This window comes from Dendrobium catenatum, unplaced genomic scaffold (genome assembly GCF_001605985.2).
Source record: "Dendrobium catenatum unplaced genomic scaffold, ASM160598v2 fragScaff_scaffold_1089, whole genome shotgun sequence".
In the NCBI taxonomy this organism is placed as follows: domain Eukaryota; kingdom Viridiplantae; phylum Streptophyta; class Magnoliopsida; order Asparagales; family Orchidaceae; genus Dendrobium; species Dendrobium catenatum.
The window spans coordinates 1392571-1412162 of record NW_021319551.1 but is presented as its reverse complement, the minus strand read 5'-3'; the positions used below and the strand labels follow the sequence as shown (position 1 = coordinate 1412162).

At 37.3% G+C, this 19592-nt stretch overlaps 1 protein-coding gene across 4 annotated transcripts; it reads left to right on the top strand.

The window, feature by feature from the left end:
* The first annotated feature begins 437 nt into the window (after window positions 1-437).
* On the top strand, window positions 438-17378 carry LOC110098639 (protein FAR1-RELATED SEQUENCE 5). Of its 4 annotated transcripts, none has more exons than XM_028698470.1 (4): window positions 438-3496; window positions 3597-3815; window positions 3939-4091; window positions 17025-17378. In XM_028698470.1, exon 1 carries the CDS (start codon window positions 1022-1024, stop codon window positions 3485-3487), a length of 2466 nt encoding a protein of 821 aa, XP_028554303.1. In that variant the 5' UTR covers window positions 438-1021; the 3' UTR covers window positions 3488-3496; window positions 3597-3815; window positions 3939-4091; window positions 17025-17378. The 4 variants fall into 4 exon arrangements, with proteins under 4 accessions (XP_028554303.1, XP_020681186.1, XP_028554302.1 ...); XM_020825527.2 differs by having other exon boundaries at window positions 439-3492; XM_028698469.1 differs by having other exon boundaries at window positions 439-3492; window positions 3936-4091.
* The last annotated feature ends 2214 nt before the right edge of the window (window positions 17379-19592 follow it).

Genomic DNA, 19592 nt, shown 5'->3' with positions numbered 1-19592 from the left:
AAAAAAAAAGAGGCAATAGAACGATCAGATGAATCCTTTCGCTACACGGATCTTGGGTTGTTATAGGAAGAGCCGAACGAGGTCACAATTTAGGGCGTTCGGTGGGAAGGGCCAAAGGAGCAGATTTTTTTTGGCAGGATAGCGTGAAATGAAGCGGAGAAGAGACGGAGTGAGAGGGAGTGGTATTTTTGAGGTTAAGTTTGTATTTGAGTGGTATATATGAAATATTTAAGTTTTGAATGTTAAATATGTAATATACATGTTATAAAGTGGCATGTATGTAAAAATCCCTAAATATTATGGTACTCAATACTCATTAACAAATTTTAAAAAACGGCCGCTTCAATTTTCGCGTCGATGCAATGCATCTGTTGGGGTAATTGTTACTTAGAACCGCCCCTCCAAATCCAATGTTTATTCCGCTTAATGGTCCTCGCTCTACCGGACTCCAAATCTAAAGCAAAATCGAAAACCCTTTCACGTCCACCGTTCGATCTGCACACTTGTCAAACATCCTATGTGGTCGGACCCTGCTGATTTCCCCTTCCTCCCATCGCCCTCCCCGTCCTTGCTCCTCTCGCCCATCCCTCCAAGCTACGTCGGAACTCTTCCTCGTCCGATTCCCCTCTTTGTCTCTCCCTCCTCTTTTGCTTCCCTCTTATTTCTAAATTTCTTGATCTTCCCTTCTTTGCGCGCCATCAGAAGCTTGCATGAAAGAACCTTCATCCGGTTAAGGTGAGTTGATGGCTCGGATTCACTGGTTTAAATGTTCTCTTTCTTCTACAATTCGTCGGTCTGTGCTCAGGAGCTGTGTGAAATCTGGCGATAACAAGTTTCTGTTGTTCTTTTAGACTTTATTTCTATCGTTGATTCGTATTCTGCTTGAAAGCAAGAGTTTTCTCACTCGGCTATGCTCCATAAGGATTACTTGACATTATTTTTCTGAACTTAATCTGGGAAAGGAAGACGTAGTTGTAATTTGTTTTTTTATCTTCTTCGACGACTTGAAGTGAAATCAACAATGTCCGAGACAGTCGAGGAGTCTCGGTCTTCATCCTGTGCGGGTACTGTAGAAGACAGCTGGGTTCCGAAACTTGATATGGTGTTTGAGAGTGATGAGAAAGCCTACCAGTTCTACTGCTTATACGCCAGAGAGATTGGTTTTGGTGTTAGGAAAAATGTAGTGAAGCGGCGGGCTAATAACACAGTGTATGCCAGAGGATTTTGTTGTTACAAGGAAGGATTCTGCAGGACTACGAAGGAGGGGAAGAAGCCTCGACCAGATGTGAGAACAGGCTGTTGTGCGCATATCATTGTTAGGCTTTTGGATGATGGTAAGTTCCATGTTACTGAATTTGAAGCTGAGCATAACCATGAGTTGGTGGGTAAGAACCAGGAGACTCAGATGGAATCAAGTAATGGAGTTGGTGCGATGGCTAAAGTTGGTAGGAGGAATTTGGGTAGACAGTTTACAAGGAAGTCAATTCTCAGCAGTTTCATGCCATCAAAATGTGTAGATCCTTCAAAGTTGGGATCAGATAAATCCCTAGTCCCCGTGGAAGGTGTTGATAATGAGAATTGGTTGCCAAAAATTGATATGGAGTTCGAAGATGATGATGAGGCATATGAGTTTTACGTAAACTATGCCGCCAGAACTGGGTTCAGTGTTCGGAAGAATCAGCTCAGGCGGAGGACCTCAGGCCTTGTGTATTCAAGAACATATTCTTGTCACAAAGAGGGTCAAAGCCGAAAGATTACCGAGCATGAGAAGAGGGGTGATAAATTGGTGAGGGGTCCAAAACCATACGAGAGAACAGGTTGTCTTGCATCCATGACCATTAAAATTATGAAGAATGGCAGGTATCGTGTTGTGGAGTTTGAGCCAAAGCATAACCATCCCCTTGTAATTCCCTCAAAGTTGCACTTGTTTAGGTGGCGTTGGCAGAGGGAGTTAATTGGGACTCAGGCTAATTTAATGGAATCTGGAGATGATAACGGAAAGCCATTAGAACCTTTTGATGGTAAGAAGGATGATCAAGATGGAAGTGATACGAGCTTTCCTCTTATTTCTCTTGATTGTAGGAATTATATACAATCCAAACGTGCATACGAAGCCCTTCCAGGGGATGTAGGAGCTTTGATGCAATATGTGCAAGAAAAACAGGTAGAAGATCCATCCTTCTATTATGCATTGCAGCTGGATCGAAATGATAAAGTAGCAAGCATCTTTTGGGCTGATGCAAAATCCATGTTTGAATTTGAATGTTTTGGTGATGTGCTATGCTTCGACACAACATACAAATATAGAGATTATGGTAGGCCATTTTCTCCATTTCTTGGCGTGAACAACCATAAGCAGACAGTAATTTTTGGTGCAGCATTGCTATATGATGAGACGAAAGAATCTTTTGTGTGGCTGTTTGAGACTTTCAAGACGGCAATGTCGGGAAAAAAACCACATGTAGTCTTCACTGATAGATGTGAAGACATGAACAATGCAATAGCTGCTGTCTGGCCAGGTACAATTCATCGCGTTTGTGCTTGGCACATCTATAATGATGCCATGAAGCATCTAAATCATGTATTTCAAGGCTCAACAACATTTGCAAAGGATTTTAGTCAATGTTTATATGATATTGAGGATGAAGAAGATTTTACATCTAGGTGGGAAGTTTTGTTAGAAAAGTATGATCTTGGCAATAATTCTTGGTTGGCCGAGCTCTATGAAGACAGGGAGAAGTGGTCTTTGGCATATGGGAGACAAACATTCTGTGCTGACATAAACAGTACACTTACAAAGGATACTATGGGAAGTAGACTAAAAAATGAACTGGATTTAGATCTGAATCTCTTGGACTTCTTCAAGTACTTTGAGAGTATGTTGAATGAGAAACGTAATGCAGAGCTGCAAGCTGATTATCGTGGTTGCCATAGTGCTGTAAAGATGCCTGCTTCAAAGATGTTGAGGCAAGCTGCTAACGTATACACACCTGCAGTTTTTAAGACTTTCCAAAATGAGTTTGAATTGTCTATGGACATGATGGTATACCTCAGTGGCCAGGTTCAGACTACTTATATATACAAAGTTACTATAGAGGACAGCCCAAAAGAGTATATTGTAAGATTTGACTCTTTTGATAATACTTGTATCTGCAGTTGTAAAAAATTTGATTGTATTGGAATTCAATGTCGCCATGTCATGAAAGTTTTAGACATCATAAATATTAAGGAGCTTCCACCCCAATATCTGTTGAAGAGGTGGAGAAAGGATGCTAAGAGCAAGAATCTCGTAGGCATTCAAGAAATTGAATTGGAAAATGAAAATACGCTTGGAGAGCGATATAGCCATTTGCGTGGTATATGTAATAGAATTGCCGTAAGGGCTGCAGAAACTGTGGACTCTTATGCGTTCATTGAAACTTTATCAAGTGAGGTCTTGGATCAAGTGTACAAGATTATGAAGGGAAAACCACCTGAAAGACATTAGTGAAGTTGGGTATAATTTCAATGGATTAGTCGTATTTAAATGAAAGTTTTTTGTGTAATTTGCTATCATATTGATTTTTTTTGACATTCTACGATCTATGTATCTACAGGTTACTTGGCTGCTAACTGGTGGAAACGTTATTCTTGTCGGATCAATTTATCTCGGTGGCTTTTCCTCCGTATCCCTGCCAATTAATGAAAAAGTAATATGCATGGCATCTCCTGCTAATTTTGGTTGCCAAATTGCTATTGATTTAAGGATGCAGTAAGAAGATTCCATCGAGCTAAAGTCCAGTATTCACAATCATAAAGTTCTGCTACTTAGTATGGTCAGTACTTAAAATGCAATGCATATGACTCTACATAGACATTGGGCATCTGTAGTACTTACTATCTTTTTGGTTGTTGGGCTTGGAATCCATGAAGCTTAATGGTATTTTTTTTTTTAGCAGCACTAGATGGAAAATAATTGAGCACTTTTCCAAGCTTAGTTACTGTAGAAGTTGAAGGACAAGGAGAATCCTCAGCTTTCTTCAATGCTGGGGTTTTACAGGAGCACGATTGGGTCGAACCCTAATCTAATTTTTCTTTACCGATGTTCATATGTAAGTTCTGTTTTTCCATTAGAACTTGTTATATAACTCCCCCCAATTTTTGTAGAGTTTTCTGTGCTACATTGTTTTGTGATAAAGCGTGAAGAATATTTTCACCCACAAACAATTGCCTTGTGATAAAATTGGTGGCTTTCTATAAATAGGATTGAGAATTAGACTCAAAGATCAAAGATCATGCATAAATTGAATCGGCTTTTAGCTATACTTGAGTTCAGCACTAGAAGGAAAATAATTGAGCATTTTTCCAAGCTTAGTTACTGTAGAAGTTGAAGGACAAGGAGAATCCTCAGCTTTCTTCAATTCTGGGGTTTTACTGGAGCACGATTGGGTCGAACCCTAATCTAATTTTTCTTTACCGATGTTCATATGTAAGTTCTGTTTTCCATTAGAACTTGTTTTGTAACTCCCCCCATTTTTTGTAGAGTTTTCTGTGCTACATTGCTTTGTGATAAAATTGGTGGCTTTCTATAAATAGGGTTGAGAATTAGACTCAAAGATCAAATATCATGCATAAATTGAACCAGCTTTTAGCTATACTTGAGTTCAGGTCAAAATTACCTAGCCGATTAATGAGGTCAAACCTAATATGAATCAAAGTTGGATTGGTCAGGCACACAAATATTTATACTTTCCTAAAGTGTACAAAAGGTTTGTTATGAACATGTATGCATATAGGTTCCCCCCTCATATATATATATGAAGAGAGAGAGAGATCTGAGTGCCGTATGGACTACAACGTTGGGGTGGTAAAGAAATTATTCATAGCCAAGTTGAGTGGCAAAAAAGAGAATGAATGATAGATGTGTGGCAAAGTTAGAAAGTTTGGATTGAGAAATAATTATATCAGAATTATAGTCTGACTAGCATTTATGGTTTGGGCATATACACCGAAGAACAGAAGATGCAATAATAGGACATGCAGATAAAATTAATGCCAAAAGTTTAGAATGGAAAAGGAATATATTGAAATAAAGAGTGAAATTCTTTTAAAATGTAGTGCACAAATTAGGTTAACACATTGTGCGATACTCAACCTCATTGAACGGAAGCTAAAGATTAAATAAAATAACTAGATAATGCTAATGATGATAATTAGAGTATGATCATCATAACAGCTAACTAATAATTGATGTAGAGTATTTTTAATTGCTTTATAAGGCATAACGTGAAGTGGATATTAATATAATATATCACTATTTATTTAGATAATCACCTTAAAAAATAATGAATAATGTACATATACTGTGGCCACCTAACCTTATTATTGGTATAATTTTTAAAATGAAGGTCATTGACCTTATTATGAATCTAAACTAATGCATGCAGATAAAGGGGAATTTTATGAAATGGCCCAAACCAGATATTTTCGTTGCAGTTAAAGTGATGAGGCCTCGTAATTTGAGAGAGGCTATGGAGCTAGTCCAGTTAGTGGAGGATCAGAAGGACCTAGAGAGGGGGGTCAGAGGTAACAGTTCAGGAGGCTTGTATAGGATGACCACCACCTTTTTAATACACAAGGGGCCTACACTAGGTATCCCACGAGAGACCCCAAAGGAGAAGCTTGTAGGAGGGGGAATTCGAGGAAATTTCAAGAAGCTCACTCAGAAAGAGCTGCATTAGAAGAGGACGAAGGGATTGTGTTTCAGATGTGATGAGACGTATACACCTTGCCGTAGGTATAAGGACTGAACTCTTCAGATTCTTACCGTTTGTAATGACAAGGAAGTTGAGGAGGGAGGTCGGAATGAGGCATTGGTAGAGGAGGAAGAGCTGCATTTAGACATTATAGAGGTCTCATTGAACTTAGTAGTGGGATCCACTCTAAAGCACATCATGAAAGTGAGATGAGAAATAACATACATGGTGATGGTGGTGTTGATAGGCAATAGTGCTACCCACAATTTCATCTCCAACTAGGTCGTACCAATTATTAGTGAAACCAGTGGATATAGGGTGCTATGGAGTGATGATGGGAACATAGAAGTTGGAGATGGGTAGAGGAGTGTGTAGGGGGGTGGTTCTGACCATACAGAGGGTCCAGGTGAGGGAGAACTTTCTGTCATTGGAGTTAGGGAGCACTGATGTCACCTTGGGGATGAAATGACTACAGACCTTGGGAGATACCAAAATCAATTGGGGAGCACTGACAATGGAACTACTGGTAGAGGGAAGAAGGATGATGATTTGAGAAGATGCAGGGTTATCCAGAGGTATGGTCTCTCAAAATCATGGTGAGGACCATACATGAGGTGGGATGAGGATTTTTGGTGGAGCTATAGAGCTTAGAGGGGATCAAATTGGAGGAATGGGTGACATCCCTCTTTTAGTACAATTGCTCATACAACAGTTCAATGAGATCTTTTAGCCATCTCAAGGATTTCCACCACACAGAGAGCAGAAGCACGCTATCACCTTGAGGCAGGGGGTGCCACCGATTAGTGTTAGGCCCTACTGCTACCCTCAAATTCAGAGCGATGAGATTGAGAAGCTGATCTAGGAGATGTTGGAGGTCGGAATCACCATGTCGAGCATGAGTCCTTTTTCCAGCCCAATCTTACTAGTCAAGAAGAAGGATATGAGCTAAAGATTTTGTGTGAACTACCGGGCTCTGAATAAGGAGATTGTATCGGACAAGTTTCCTATTTCGGTGATAAATGAGTTGCCATATAAGCTTTGTGGAGTGGTGATATTCATGAAGATAGATTTGAAGTTTGAGTATCATCATATCAGGATGAGAGAGGAGGATGTCCCGAAGATTGCATTTTGGACACATGAGGGATACTACGAGTTCTTGGTGATGCCGTTTGACCTCACCAACGTCCCTATTACATTCCAATCCCTGATGAACAGGGTGTTCCGACTATACCTGAGAAGATTTATACTAATTTTCTTTGATGACATCCTGGTTATAGTAGGTTGAATGAGGAGCATTAGGAATACTTAAAGGTGGTTTTAAATGTGTTACAGGAGCATCAATTGAGGGCCAACCTAAAGAAGTGTTATTTTGTGTAGCCTAGTGTGGATTACTTGGGCACGTGGTATCTCAGGAGGGGATAACCATTGATCAGGCCAAGATTGAGACAATGCTGAAATGGCCATTACCTAGGAATTTTAAAGAGCTGAGGAGTTTCGTAGTGTTGATTGGGTAATGCAGGAGGTTTGTGAGGGGATATAATACTATTTCTTGGCCCTGACAGAGCAGCTGAAGAATGATAGTTTATTGTGGGGGAGAGGTAGGTACTTAGGCCTGTGAGAGACTCAAAGAAGGCCATGACATGGTATCAGTCCTGGCCCTACGAGATTTTAGCCAAACTTTAGTGGTAGAGGTGATGCATTAGGATATGGATTGGGAACAATGCTCATGCAGAATCACAAACCCTTAGCGTACTTCAGCCTGTCATTGACAGCCAGAGCTAGGTTGAAGTCAATCTATGAGAGAGAGTTGATGTCCATTGTGTTATCCATTCAGAAGTGACGACCTTACTTGTTGGGCCATCATTTTATTATCCCGACAGATTAAAGGAGCTTAAAATACCTGTTAGAGCAGGAGATGGTAACTGAAGAGCATTAAAGGTGGCTATAAAAGCTGTTGGGTATGATTTTTAGATTCAGTATAGATCGGGGCTGGAGAATAAGGCGACTAATTTCTTATCCAGATACTGGGGGAGCTCTATGAGTTAGCCATTTCGGTACCACTGATGTTGTATTTTTTTGGGGTTAAGGAGGAGAATGTGCAGGACGAGGAGCTAAAAGAAATGGGGGGGGGTTAGGAGGAGAGTGTGTAGGACGAAGAGTTGAGGAGGATTAGGACAGATCTACTGAGGGATGAGAATAGCCATCCTGGCTATTCCCTAGGGGGAAGAGACTACTGTACCAGGGGAGGTTTGTGTTGCCATAGACCTTGGTCCATATTCTACACCTCCTGCAGGAGTTTCATGAGAGCGCTGTTGGGGGTCATTCAGGGGTGCAGAATACATATAACAGGCTAGCTGCAAAGTTGTATTGGAAGGGGATGCATAAGAATGTGGAGAAGATGGTGGCTAGATGTGAGATATGCCAGAGGAGCAAATACATGTCCATGGCTTTGGGAGGATTACTGCAACCACTAGCTCTTCCAGATAGAGTGTTGGAGGAGGTCATTATGAATTTTATAGATAGGTTACCCAATATGAGGAGTTTACAGTGATTTTGATGATGGTGGATAGATTGAGCAAGAATGATTTCATTCTTCTACGACATCTCTACATAACAGTGACAGCGACATTCATCATAGAGGTGGTCAGACTGTATGTGATGCTGTGGGCTCCAAAAATTCGGCCCCGGCCTCCCCGCCGTGCGATTTCTTTTTTTATCTGTATAGACCCGTCGTTGACTCACGAAGCCATGATGCGGGATGTCCGAATGCAGGATTTTCGGGATTTTGCGATCGTGTGAGTCGGCGCCGGACGTCCTCACAGGTACGCAAAAGATTTTTTTTTTATTTGCTTTTGGCTGCCGTATACAGGTCAACAGATGCTAAAGTGTATAGTGTCCGATTGAGATAAGATATTCCTCAGTCATTTTTGGAGGGAGTTGTTTAGGTCGCAGGGGACAGTGCTGAAGAGGAACATCGCTTACCACCCCTAGATGAAGATGCTGATGGAGGTGATAAATAGAAGCATGGAGACGTACCTGTGATGTGTTGCTTCAGAGACACCTCAGTTATAGGCCAAGTGGCTGTTTTGGGTGGAGTACTGGTATAATACTTACTATCATTTAGCTTCCCAGATGACTCCTTTCAAAGTACTGTACGGAAGGGACCCACCTCACTTGATGCATTTTAGATAAAGTAGCACGCCAAATTCTTTAATAGAGCAGTACTTGGAGGAGAGGGATATGACGTTGGATGAATTAAAAAGACATTTATTGAGGGCTCTACAAATTATGAAGAAGCAAGCAGATGGGCATAAGAACATCCAATTTGAGATAGGGGATAAAGTATACTTGAAGTTTCGCCCCTACAAATAAAGGATGGTAGCTAATAAGAGGAATGAGAAGTTGGCTCATAGGTACTTTGGTCCATATGAGATATGGGAGAGGATTAGAATAGTGGATTATCAATTGAAGTTAACCCTGATCGCTATTATACATACAGTGTTCCACGTGTCATAGTTGAGGAGGGCTATTAGAGATCATGTATCCAGTTCAGAGTTACCCGTGACATTGACAGAGGATTTTGAGGTAGTATTGGAACCACTGGAGCTAAAAGGCATATGACAAGTAGGGGGAGGGATCAAGAAAGTGCTAATAAAATGGAAGAACCTACCCTGCTATGACACCACATAGGAGCCTTACGAGAGGGTGAAGCATTAGTTTCCATTCTTCTACCTTTATGACAAGGCGGGTCTTTGGGAAGGGGTTATTGCTAGACCGGTTCAGGAGGGACCGGTCTAGCCGATCCTTATGGGACCGACAATTGTGTATAGTAGGCAGAAGTTCTGCCTGCAATTATACCGCCCCTTTGGGGTGGGGCCTAAGGAACCTTTTCAAAAGGGAGATGTGGGGAATTTATGAGGGTAAATTTGTATGAAGGGGGGTGTTTGAGAATTGCATTATTTTGGGTGTCCTTTTAAGTAGTTTTTACCTATGGTTCAATTTTCTTTCATGTTGTGGTTGCTGAATTTAGGTTGTTCTTAGGTTGAGTGTGCTCTAGCTGGCGGCTAGGGATTTGAGAGAGCCGGATATTCCTTTCCAATTGAAGATCCAATTGTATCTTGTCTTTCTTTCCTAACTAATTTAGTAAAAAGGTGTTCATTTGCATTGTTCTCTATATTTTCTCTTGTTATTTGCTTGGTGGCTTTGCGGAAATTCAATTTCAGCCAATGGTTAGTTGTTTTATACAAGCACTTCCTATCAGTAGCTTATTGAATATAGAGAATATTGGCATATTATCAGAAGGTAGAAACAATCCATAATTGAAACTGATTGAAAGAAGAGCTACTTTTGAGCATAAATCATTAAGTTTCAAACAGCATCCACATTCTGTAGTTATCGTTACTTCAAATACAGTCAAAATCATTAAAATGAAACTATACAAGTTTAGAGCGTTAAGTATATGTAACCATTTCATTTTCTTTCTTCCATTTTGTCATATATAGCATTCTTGTATGCATGGAAACGACTTCATGGGTATACATGCAAATATCCACAAAAATAAGGAGAAAATTAACCAAAACATAGGGAACTTGTAAGTTTTGCTCAACAGGAACATGCTGTGATTTCAAAGATAAGTCATATCTAAGAATTATTCACTTGACATTGGCTTTTGACTGAACTCTAGCTTTGCATTTAGCAAAAATAATATTTTAAAATTCGCTTTTCATGCAATCATATAAAAGCTTCACTGTGTACTCTTACATTAGCTTCACTCAGAACCATGAAAATGCTGATTTGAAGACATTACACAAATCAATAATAATAATGAAGGCAACAAATATGATTTGCTAAAAAAAAAGAGAAAGTGACGAATTTAATGTTTATAAACCCCATTGATCAAAAAAATATTCATAGATTCAAACTTCACAAGAGAGCTTTTATTTTCAATTTGGCCGACTCTAGTGGAATTCTTGCTATCTTATAAGGATAATTAGGCCACATTAGAAATAATAACATATATTTACAGTGCAAGAACACAAAAAGGAGATTGAGAAGCAAGAAGAGAGCGCAAGTAATTTATGATGCATGAATCTACAAAAAAAGGTTTTGCCATGATTTATTTAATTATTATACCATTGGTAACATCATTGATTATAACATATATAGCATAAGATAAGCAATTTTAAGTTATATCCTAAAGCATAGGATAATGCAAGTTTGTATTCGTGAGTTTTCAAATTAATTATGAGACATGTTGTCAAAATCAAAATCTAAAAACATGAATAATACAAGCCTATATTAGTCAATAGAGGTCACCACATCCAGAGATACCAAAACTGTTAATGGATACTGTTAAAATAGTTGTGAACTTGTGATCAACCATCCCACCTTTAAGCTATGAGCATTGCATAGAGAAAATAAATTGAAAAATGCGTGTCATAAATAGATAAATAATCATTGATATCGTATAAGGAGTCAAAATATCACATGAACAAGTATTCATCCTTGGTGTTATAATCTTAATAATGAAATCATATATTAGATGGTCGTGATTAAAGATGAGAGCATTTAGCAAATGTTTGATCATCAAATCAAGGCAGCACATGAAGCAGAATTGCAATGCTTCAATAGTAACTATCAAAATATGTTGAATTATTTTTATTAGTAATGTAATTATTATAATATGTTGATGCTAGTTGTAGGTTGCAATTGGTATGGAAGCTGGTGATCAACATCAAATGGTTGATCTTACAAAAAATAAGATGCAAGCTATTTGTATGAATATCATCCCAATATTTATGTGCATTGTATGAAGTTGATTTGTATATACAAAACATGCACATATCTAACCTTTTCATGTAAATCTTTCCCAAAGAAGGCCAATTCAAATGCTTGGAGGATCCAAAATCATCAACCCTTGCTTCCTCCACAAATTAAGGTTCAACTCATGCAAAAAAATTGTATTCCATCCTTTTGTGAAAAATTGTCCCCTCAAGGGGCCAAACTGTCCTTGTTTGTTCAATTGTACAACAATCATAGATTTTAGTTTTAACTCAGTTTAATTATAAATAGAAAATATACTATTTGAATTATTTTTAACTTGTTTTTGTAAACAGAAAATTCACAATTTAATTATTAAAAAAAAAAAAATATTCCCCGGAGAAAAAAAAAAATTGTCCGCAGGATCGAGATATGTTTAGCCTTTTTTTATAATTGATATTTTTAGTTTATTCTAAACTTAAAATGTTGAAGGATAGTAATAAAAAATTCTATTGATCATCTCTAGTAATACAGAAGAGATTTTTAAGCAGCCTTTTGAACAACCACATTCACATACCTCTAGTCAAAATCTCCTAGAAAACAGGGGAAAAGAGGGGAGAATGCTTTGGAATCTAAGAGAGAAAGGAAAACATTGCAGGAAATTTACCTGCAGGATAAAATCCTTTAAGAAAAACAATATAGCTGATGGTCACCTCCAGAAATTCCACCAGATGCGAGCCGTTTGTCCTTTGAAGAAGTAAAATCAAGATAAGATGATATTTGCAACTACAAAAACATGAACTTAGGCGGAGTAAGATCAGAATAAAGCTTTCACCTTGAGGATTGAGATTTCTTCGATCCAAATGCTTCTTTCGCACAAATAATGCTATTGAACCCCCACGCAACTCGAACAATAACAACTCGAAGCTCTTAGGTATTTTTACCTTGGCACGAGAGAGGAAGAGGAGTTTTGGGAGCGGGGGCTGCTGGTTTGATGGCCTTATTTGACATCCTATGTCATGTGATGTAGGTTGTATGAGCAAAACTATTAAGCTAGTAGCATCTTACGCATTGGCCTTATAAATGAATAATCCGTGCATTCTACCTTAATACAAATTGATAATAAAGAATCATAATCTAAGATTGATAGTGACATTACAAATTGGGATGACTAACTTTAGGTGGATCTATGTGAGGCCGATAATGCTATAGAACCACGGGTTGAGTTTTAACTTGAGGACCCTAAGAAAGTTGCTCTCTAACATTTTTGGGACTCTTTGATCTATACTTAAGGAAATGATGTTATTAGCCGTAGCATGATAGTGCTCTTAGTCCTATCTATATTTTGGATGCTATAAGTACAATGAGTCAACTTGTACTTAAGCCTTCTTCCTTTCTAATTGAAGAGAATGACTTATTGATGGTATTACTAGACTTATTCCTTATGTAGTCTTTTATTGACATGGCACTTAGAACTTTGAATATGGACTTTGTCTATAGTATATTTTACATTGCGTTAAGTAATGTCTGTTTTCATTATAATTAATCCTTCCCAACTAATTGTCCTCTCATCAATAATATTTTGATGCTCAAGTCATTACAGTCTATATTTCTTGGAATTCAAAGAACTTTATTTTCCATCCCATTATTGAATTTGCATATTCAGTCAAGTCTAGTAAATTTGCATCTTCATTTGCACAAATCATGTATGAGCTTCATTGGGAGATTAGGCCAGAGCTAGTCATCACATGATTAATGTAATTCTAATATTGATGTGTATAAATTATTTGTTAAATTTTTAGAGGAGATAAGGTGTTGATAAGAATGAAAACGGTTATTTTCTACTGAAACTCTTTGGAAGTTGAATCCAGACAAGCAAAACCTTATAAAATAATTAGGCATGTGAGTATGAATGCTTATAAATAAAGTTAATCTTCTAATTGATGTTAGGATCTCGATTGGGCTGTTGATCATGACTTTCTTTTAAAAAGCGGAATGCGAAGCGTTGGACAATTCTTTGCTTGCCAAATATATGCTTATGATTTAGTTTTAAAAATATTAATGTATGGATGAGATTTATTTAGGGAAGAATCACAAGCCATATTTTATAGTAGTATAGATTATTGATGCCTTTATGTTTCATGCCTCTCTTTACAACAGCCCTAACACCAATACCTGATTATTTATTAACTATTCACGAATTCTGCTTCCCAGCACTCCGAATACATAGCTTATTGCGAATAACTAATAATGTATGTAGCAAACTGATACGCCCTAGGGTTCCCAAGTTTGGGTTTGCCCTAATGCTCCTTCAAAGAAAAGATTTTTCCTCCAAATCAAGGAAAAAATCAACACAAGAGGGATGATATGAAGAACCAAAACCTTTGCATTCAAAATCCAAGGGAAAACAAGATACAATTTGTCCACTTCGAGAAGGACAAGGTCTCCCACTACAAACCCTAGAAAAACAAGAGAAAGAAACTAAGGAGGCTAAGAGAAAACTCAAATCTTGCATAACCCTAGAAATCCCCCCTTAATCCCTACTTATAGCAAGCAAAAAACCCAACCAAACCCACTAGTGGGCTGCCCAAACTTAACCGCCCAGCTCAGGCTAGACCTGAGCCTAACCGGTCCAGAAATGGACCGGTTCAACTCAAGCCGATCGGCCCCGTCCCGCTCCGCGTCCCCCTCCCGCGTCCCTGCTTCGGCAGATTGAACGGCGCGGCGCCCGTTCCGGCTGCTTCCGCGAGCCGCGGGGTAGCCGGCCCTCCCTCTCCCGGTCGGCGTCGGCGGTGGCCCGCATCACAAACATAAGGAAATATGATCACTTTCAGTACCTGCAGATACATATAGCTATTCATTTTAGATGTACCCTTCAAATTGGAAAGCCTCGTCCCCTCTCCAATTCATGCAATACTGCAGAAGACAAATTCAGCAATTCACATATTCATCACGACTATAATAACTTGAACTCATGAGTATAATATATGCATTATTCATAAGTTAATATAAAAAGCATATATATCTGTAATAGTCCATGTCAGGGGCGATAAGGAAGTTCACTATCCCATCAATGCATTGGCAAACTGTTTTCTTGTCGGTCATTGAGACTACTACCTCCTCCATGGATGTCTTCACAGAAAACAATCTCAGAAATGAGATGCTAAACACTTTCACCAAATCAAAGACTGGGTGAACAAGCCTAATACAGTTCAGCCATACAAATCCCATTACGATAGAAAATATTTAGGCATTTTATCAAACAATTGTAGAAAAAAAGTATAATCCTAATAAAGAGGTATGAGTAATTCTTCCCAAGAACGAAAAAAAAAAAAAACTAAATGAGCATTTAATACAATTTTTCATTCCTAAACACAAATCCAAAGAATACTCCACATATAGCAAATTTTAACACAAATAATTTCTTACAGTCGATAGTTGCCCAGAATCAACAAGAAAGCAGGATGTATGCCAAAAAAAGTTGCCCATAAGGAGAAGAAATGAGAAGGAAATGCCAAAAATTTTCAAGCTAACCTTTCTTTGAAGAAAATAGGAGGCATGCATAGTTTCAGCGGTGACTGCTGCAGATCCGGGCGATCACCAAGAGAAGTTCACTGTGTCAGCCGCCGCAGATTCCAACGATCGCACAAGAGGAGTTTCGAATAAGTTTGAGAATTCAGTTCCCAATAGAGCTTATATCTATACTACCATTAGTGCAATGAAATACAAAGGTTTGGGCGAATGTGCGATCACAATTTACTTTAAAAAAGAGGAATACAGAGCGTTGGGTAATCCATTGTTTGCCAAATGTACGCTTATGATTTAATTTTAAAAGTATTAATGTTTGGATGAGATTTACTTTGGAAAGAATCACAAGCCACACTTTATAGTGGTATAGTTGTTTGCTAGATATTTGACTTTTTTATTGAATGCTTAGTTTCATACATCAAATTTTTATGGGATTATAAGATTTACTAATTTTTTACTCCTATGTCCCTTTTCCATCTTAATTAACTAATTTTAACTAAAAAGCATGTCATAATTTATTCTCATTCTTTTGTATAATAGAGCCAAGGAATATTAACCTATCACAACTAGTTGTCACTTTGCCCTCTATTAACATTGACTTATTATTATAAATACACATCAACTAACATTACAAACGATACACTTTACTTTGTTTTGTTAGTTCAAAGCCCTTTCACCTTTATACATTTCTACATTGCTCAAACTTTTTATTTTAGTAGATTCCTTATTGATTGGAATATTATCATTTGCGAAAAGCATTCACCAAAAAACGATAACTTCAATATCCTTTATAAGTATGCCTATAGCTAATATAAAAAGAAATGTACAATAATGCTTATTTGTGATGCAACCTGAAGTCCCGAAGTGTGTATAGCTGTTGACATACTAAAATAGTTATATAGTTAAATCAATTAAATTTGATCTCGATTAAATCTAGTTGAAGGGCGGACTTGGGGTGGGGCTTAGGATTAACCCTACTCCAATACCATATTAGAGAAAAGATCTTGGTTGATTTCCCTATAGCAGTAGTATCTATATAAGTAAATACTATGTGTAGAATGAGAAAGAAATAATAATGTTAATATTCTCTGTTAAGTAATTACTAACGTAATCTTCTAAATCTCTTTTACAACAAGCTTTATCTCTTCTGTCATCAGATCCAGCAGAAATTGACCCACGCCCAAATTATGCATTGTAGCATATTGTTTGAAGAGAAATTTGGCTAATGAAATCAAATGATCTCTGAAGTTTTTCATTATTTTATTTTTATTCATCATCTATGTTGAGATTATATATATATATAATATGATTCTTTTGTGGCATTAATCTTGCATTGCTTACATCAATCCTCCGCCCTCCAACCCCACATTCATTGTAGCCAGTGTTAAGTCGGTTCCCAATAACCGACTCAAACCGGCCCAGCAAGGGCTAGTCCATGTTTACAAGAGGCGGGCCTTTGCCGCCTCTTCCCTAGCCGCCTAAGGGGGTGGGGTCCACTCCTTTGACCGCCATTATTTTTTTTTTTAAAATAAGTTATTTTTAGTAAGAAGGGGCGGCGATTAAGGCTATATATAAATATGGATAAGAGGGGGAGGGTTATGACATGCTTTGTGATTGTATCTCTTGGAGTCTCTTGAGGAGTTTTGGGCTCTAGACTTATTTTCTAGAGATTGTGAGAGTACGATCCTCCTCTCGAATAGATGATCAATTGTATCTTTGCTTTATGTCTTGTTTGTTTCGTTCCATATAATATAAATTCCTGTTTTGAGTTTATTTTGTGTATTTTCTCGCTGTTTTTACCAATTTATCGTTAGGGTTGCTTGCGAACTCAATTATTTCCGATAGGATTACTTGAGAACTCAAGTATTTCCTATCACAGTGGTATTCCCTTTAATTGGCTGATTGCAGAATGAAAGTATATGCTATGGTCCCCTCATTATTTGTCCTGTACGCCTAGTTCTTGTCATAACGTTTTCCAATTTGTTGTACTACCATGCGCAGAAACACCAGATAAAATACGTAGCAGTCTTTAAGTTACATCTGCGGACCTTCGAACTCTACTGCTGATGTTCCTTGTAGATACTTCAGATCTGGAATTCTGTGGTGGTGGTTGACAATGCCGCATGCAAGCTGTGCTGCTGCCACATCACATGGATGGCAGCAATGCTACCCCTTTTAATTCTTATAAGATTTCTTTTTTTATTTTTATTTTTATTGCTGGTCAGGATTTGTAAAATTTCTTTATTTTTTTATGGTCGTTGGCAATGTATGTTGCTGGAAAGCAAATAAACTTAGGGATGTGCATTTAACTGATTCCAAATTTATAAGCTCCAATGGTTAGATTGTTTTCTTTATTATATGAAATTAGTAGTTCTAATCATAAAAATTCTCTTTGTTGCGTAAGAGTAAGGCTGTCTTCATTAATTTTAGAATGAGAAAAAGATTAAAATGGTCGCGTGACTGTTTACACAGGATCAAAATGATTCACAACTATATTGAATGGTCGTTTTGATCCCTCGAGTTTTTAAAAATGAATCAAAATAATCCATGATGTGATTATTTTGATTCTGTAAATAGTTGAAGGATCAAAATGATCTTTTCATATAGTTGGTGATTATTTTGATATCTTATAAAGAGTCTAAAAATCATTTTAAATTCTTTTTCTCATTTTATAATTTTTTTGATCTTTTATTGCTCGTAATTATTTGTTAGCTGTTATCTTAGTAATGCAGTTGATATCTCTTTGAGTTTGTTTTAGGCTTATGGAAGTAGAATTCTTGCCTTTAGGTAATGCTTCGTTTGAGATAATTTTTTATTGTTTTCTAAAACAGCTTTTTAATATAAAATTGAATTAAAAAATTTTATACTAAAAAATTGTTTTAGGAAGCAGCACGAAAATTATCCCAAACGAAGCTCAAGTGCGGTTGACATTAGTGATGCTAATAGAGGACTTACATTTTCAACGAATTATGGAATAGTTGTATGGCACTTGATGAAGTGAAGCAGACTGCCATTGATGATTGCAAATTCCTATTTCTGCGTTAGCACAATGGCAAGATGCATTAGCTTTGGCTATCTTTTTGACTCATTGACATCTATGCAAGTGAATTAGTACGCATTGCCGGGAAATTTCATGAGGCCAGTAAATCAGTGCTTTACAAATAAATCAAGCACCTTCATTAATGAAAATATAAAGTTCCTTCATTAATATTTTATTGGGTTTTCTTAGGAAATGAAATTAATTGTTCCTGGATTCATTTAATAGAAATTGAATGGTGATATGTTGTTCTTGTTATGATTTGTAAGAGTAAAAAATTTGTTATTTCTATTTTTAATCATGTTTTTGTTGATAATTGTCTCTCATTCGACTAGTGTTTATAATTTCATTTTTTAACAACTCAAGTAAAAATATAATTTTGTTTGATAATGTTTGACTTGATAGTAGATTATAATTGTATGTGGGCTCCAGAAAAGTTGAGTTTTACGGCTTGATTTATTCGTGTTTGTTCATGGGGAATATTAACTGATTATGTTTCGAAGAAAATTTTAGATTGTCAGATAAGATTATGATAAGAGTTTTCACTCTCTTAGCAATGACTTTAAGAATTGAGTTATGCTTTTCTGTAGGCGCAATCCATTATAATTAATTACCTCTATCGATAATAAGAGAATGCTTTCGATTGAGGTTATTCATTAAACAAATACTTAGTATCTAAAATATAGTAGTTTGGAGACATTTAAAAGATGGGGGGGGGGGGGGGGGGAAAAGTGGAAACCTGCAATAATGATAAACCCGATCAATATCTCAAGTTTCGTTGTCTCAGGTCATCATGGTTCATAGTCTACTTAGCCAGAGGGGATAGTTAATATAACATGACCAAAAGATTCTTGTCGTCAGCCGTCAGTTGCTATGTGCAAGGGTGCCTTGTAAACTTGGTGTGAGTGTTTGTTTGAAGGACTAATTCATGACGACCATAGTTTAGAGAGGGTTTTGTGCCCTATCAATTGTACCATATAATTAATTACTCAATAGTAACTAGCTATTGAGGAACAAATAAGCTTTCAGCTATGACCGTAATATAGTGGAGTCATTTGGCCAAGCTACTAGGTTAGAGAGCCGCAATTATAATTGTTTATCACAAGGAGCCATTATGGCCAAACCACTAGTTTTTTGTGGGCCCATCTGACCAAGCTCGATTAGAGGACCAGTCATAACCATTTTCTGTGTAGATCTGTCTGGCCACGCTACGGGCTATGATGCATAGACACAGACACGGCGACACAGATACGACACGACACAGACACGAGACACGTCAGTTATTGAAAATATATGACACGGACGTAGGTTGGACACGGTATTATAGTTTTTATATTTAAAAAATAGTGTATAAAAATTTAAAAATTATAATTTTAAAAATAATTTGAAAATAATAAGTCATTTAAATAGAATTTGTGTTTAAAATTTTTAGTATTAGGATGTCGAAATTCAGGCGTCAATATCTTTTATCAGTCATTGAGAGAGGAGATGAAAATACCTTCACTGCAAAAAAGAAATGAAAATGAGAATAT

Excerpts from the sequence above, each read along its gene's own strand:
- LOC110098639 (XM_028698470.1), top strand. The coding sequence starts at position 1,022 with ATGTCCGAGACAGTCGAGGAGTCTCGGTCTTCATCCTGTGCGGGTACT.